At 46.8% G+C, this 4,330-nt stretch overlaps 1 protein-coding gene across 1 annotated transcript in view; it reads right to left on the bottom strand.

Moving 5' to 3' along the window:
- Positions 1-1,585, bottom strand: part of LOC117961806 (dihydropyrimidinase-related protein 5-like) — an 11,319-nt gene extending 9,734 nt beyond the window's left edge. The window contains exons 1-2 of the mRNA XM_034900741.1: positions 1,386-1,585; positions 905-935 (exon numbers count right to left, since the gene is read on the bottom strand). Coding sequence (XP_034756632.1) covers positions 905-935; positions 1,386-1,585 — 231 coding nt within the window. The remainder of the gene's footprint in view (positions 1-904; positions 936-1,385) is intronic.
- Between the last annotated feature and the right edge of the window lie 2,745 nt (positions 1,586-4,330).

A 4,330-nucleotide genomic window follows, 5' to 3' on the forward strand; every position in this document is an offset into this window, starting at 1 on the left:
ATAGAGAGGTCTAGACCTGCTCTATCTGTAAATTATAGAGAGGTCTAGACCTGCTCTATCTGTAAATTATAGAGCGGTTTTATCAATGTTTTTAACTTTTTCTTACGTTTTTGTCCGTTTTTCCAACACTTCTATTGAATGTTTGTCACTTTAAATATTTCATGCACGCCTGTGTGTAATAACAATGTTGTAATCTCCCATTTCAGGATTAATAAAGTATAATTTCCCATTTTTGGGGGATATATAGCTATCTATCTATAGTATCTATCCATCTCTCTCTCTCTCTATCCCTCTCTCTCTCTATCTATCCCTCTATCTATCTATCTATCCCTCTCTCTCTATCCCTCTATCTATCTATCTATCTATCCCTCTCTCTATCCATCTCTCTCTATCCCTCTATCTATCTATCTATCTATCTATCCATCTCTCTCTATCCCTCTATCTATCCCTCTATCTATCTATCTATCTATCCCTCTATCTATCTATCTATCTATCTATCCCTCTATCTATCTCTCTATCCCTCTATCTATCCCTCTATCTATCTCTCTCTCTCTATCCCTCTATCTCTCTATCCCTCTATCTATCTATCTATCTCTCTATCCCTCCATCTATCTCTCTCTCTCTCTCTCTATCCCTCTATCTATCTATCTCTGTATCTATCTATCTATCTATCTCTCTCTCTATCTATCCCTCTATCCATCTCTCCTATCCCTCTCTCTATCCCTCTATCTATCCATCGTCACACAGAGGAACATCTCCTTAGTGATGACGTTGCCTTTGTTGACACATTGCTGGAAAGGCTGCTAGCATCAAGCTAACCGCACAAGCTAGCAGCGACTCCTTCTAGGACATACCTGTGGCAGGAGACCACTGTCCTGAAGGGGCAGTTAGCTTTCATTCTGACCTCAGTGCTGTCAGCAGAGAAGCTAGAGTAACTGGTGGTGAAACCCCAAATCAGACAGACAACATGTGTTACCGAGGAGGTCAGGGTTACTGCGCTATGCGATGCTAGCTAGCTATGTAGCTAGCTAGATAGCTAGCTACAGTGAATATAGAGCTAGCTTCAGATGGCAGATATGAGCCATTGTCGTTAAGATACAGTTAGCTTTCATTTTGAGAAGCTATGGCACAGAAAACCACATTAACTGGTGTTGAAACCCCAAATCAGACAGACAACATATGTCACCGAGGAGGTCTGGTTACTGCGCGTTGCGATGCTAGCTAGCCAGCTAGCTAGCTACAGTAGCTAGCTTAACAGCAATGATTCATATCTGTCATCTGAAGCTAGCTAGCTAGCTAGGAGCTAGTTAGCTAGCTAAGCTACAGTTGGCAGATATGAGCCGTTGCCGTTAAGAGACATTCAGCTCGTGAGAACAGCCCCACACCTCCACCCTGTGTCTTTATTTTGGGGTAACGGGCCGTGGTACTTACGTCTGGAGGGCAGGTTGGACTCGCCCAGGGCTTTCCTCCCCCCGGTGCCCCCCCCGGTGACCCCCCCGGGCTTCTTGCCTCCTCCCGCGCTGCTATTCTTCTTTCCTTTCTTCACTACCTCCCATTTCCCGGCCGAGCCGTTGTTTGAAGCCATGTTCCGGGTCCAGATGGGGTGTTAGGAGGTCGGGGTACCGTTACTTCCGCCTTCCTCCCTGCTGAATGAACCAGGACGACTCGACTCGGAGGATCATTTAATGCTGCATTCAGGGGCTGCTCGGATAATCCAGCTTCCTCAGTCGGGAAGTCGTTCAACTAACTTGGGTTTTTTGATAAATTTGTGGCAAATGTGAACGCTACAATTCCCAGACCAGGATGCAGTACTACCAGACCAGGATGCAGTAGTACCAGACCAGTATGCAGTAGTACCAGACCGGGATGCAGTACCACCAGACTGGGATGCAGTACTACCTGACCAGGATGCAGTACTACCAGACTGGGATGCAGTAGTACCAGACCAGGATGCAGTACTCCCAGACCGGGATGCAGTACTCCCAGACTGGGATGCAGTACTACCAGACCGGGATGCAGTACTCCCAGACTGGGATGCAGTACTACCAGACTGGGATGCAGTTCTACCAGACTGGGATGCAGTAGTACCAGACTGGGATGCAGTACTACCAGACCGGGACTGGGATGCAGTAGTACCAGACCGGGATGCAGTACTACCAGACCGGGATGCAGGACTACCAGACCGGGACTGGGATGCAGTACTACCAGACTGGGATGCAGTACTACCAGACTGGGATGCAGTACTACCAGACCGGGATGCAGTACTACCAGACCGGGATGCAGTACTACCAGACCGGGACTGGGATGCAGTACTACCAGACCGGGATGCAGTACTACCAGACCGGGATGCAGTACTACCAGACCGGGATGCAGTACTACCAGACTGGGATGCAGGACTACCAGACCGGGACCGGGATGCAGTACTACCAGACTGGGATGCAGTAGTACCAGACCAGGATGCAGTACTACCAGACTGGGATGCAGTACTACCAGACTGGGATGCAGTACTACCAGACTGGGATGCAGTAGTACCAGACTGGGATGCAGTACTACCAGACTGGGATGCAGTACTACCAGACCGGGATGCAGTACTACCAGACCAGGATGCAGGACTACCAGACCGGGACTGGGATGCAGTAGTACCAGACTGGGATGCAGGACTACCAGACCGGGACTGGGATGCAGTAGTACCAGACCGGGACTGGGATGCAGTACTACCAGACCGGGATGCAGGACTACCAGACCGGGACTGGGATGCAGTAGTACCAGACTGGGATGCAGGACTACCAGACCGGGACTGGGATGCAGTACTACCAGACTGGGAGGCAGTAGTACCAGACCGGGACTGGGATGCAGTACTACCAGACCGGGATGCAGGACTACCAGACCGGGACTGGGATGCAGTAGTACCAGACCGGGACTGGGATGCAGTACTACCAGACTGGGATGCAGGACTACCAGACCGGGACTGGGATGCAGTAGTACCAGACTGGGAGGCAGTAGTACCAGACCGGGACTGGGATGCAGTACTACCAGACCGGGATGCAGGACTACCAGACCGGGACTGGGATGCAGTAGGTCAGCAGGCTCTCCATAGACGAATAGAAGGGTCCACCCCAGGTTTGAGTCCAGGTTCCTGAGGACCCCCAGGACGTGTAGCCGCTGCTGGGCCTTCTTGAGGACCGCTGTGGTGTTGTCTGTCCAGGAGACGTCAGCGGGGACGAGGACCCAGAGAAACCGGAAGGTGTGGACCCTCTCTGTCCGTTATTTTAGTAACTTAGGGGAATTTTCGCAGTCGAAATCTCATTTCTCCGATTATTCTGGCACCACTTGAATGCAGCACAACAGTCCGCATGCCACGTCTCTTCAGCCCGTTACAGCTCACACGATCAGTAATCAGCTGATTGACTAGCCAACAAATAATAATAGTCATTAAATTATCTAAAATAATACTTTCCCTCACAACAGGAAGTAACCTTCTCCCCCAAAGAACTGGTTTCAAAAAAGACAAAATGTCAAAAGAATAAAGAGACAGAATTTGAAAAGATGAAAAGTGGCAAATGTAAAAAAATAAAAAATAAAAATAAAAAATTTGGAGAAAAAAACACGGAAATTTTAAAAGTCTCAGAAAACTTGACAAACGTTGAAGAAGTGACAAAATCACCGGAGGAAAAACCCAAAAGGGTCGACATAACGTTGATAAAAGGCTTTTATTTTGAAATTTTGACTCAGAAAAACAACACATTCCAGGTCTGCAAGTCAAAAACGGACAAAAATTTGACATTTTCGTCCCTTTTTTAGACTTTTCTTTAGTTTCCACCACCTTATAGTTTCATATTTTATGAATTCTTGGTCAATAACCCTCATTTATATAGAATTATTCCTAATATTAGAGTTAAAAAGCAGAAATTATGAATTATTCTGACTAAAAGTTAAGATCAGAGGATTAAAGAGCGTTGGAAGGAATCCATTTTATGGTAATTTGGTTAAAAAGAAACTCATATTTCAGATTTAGACATTTTTAAAGGTTCACAGGAGGGTTGCTAACGGCAACTGAAGAATAACAATAGCAGCTAACATGTTAATAACTCAGTCAGATATTAGGACGCAGTGTCTTCTTACAGTTTATTTATTATTTTACATGTTCTCATTCATAGAATCAGAGCCTGATAACAACTCTTACACGCGGAACCAAAGCAAACAACAAGCCTTAAAACCCAGCTACTAAAAATAAAACTGCATCTTTCTGGTCTTCCGCTACATCTGGACCAGTGCAGTCGGGTTCTGCTAGATCTGGACCAGTGCAGTCGGGTTCTGCTAGATCTGGACC

The sequence above is a fragment of the Etheostoma cragini genome, chromosome 18 (assembly GCF_013103735.1).
Source record: "Etheostoma cragini isolate CJK2018 chromosome 18, CSU_Ecrag_1.0, whole genome shotgun sequence".
NCBI classification, from domain to species: domain Eukaryota; kingdom Metazoa; phylum Chordata; class Actinopteri; order Perciformes; family Percidae; genus Etheostoma; species Etheostoma cragini.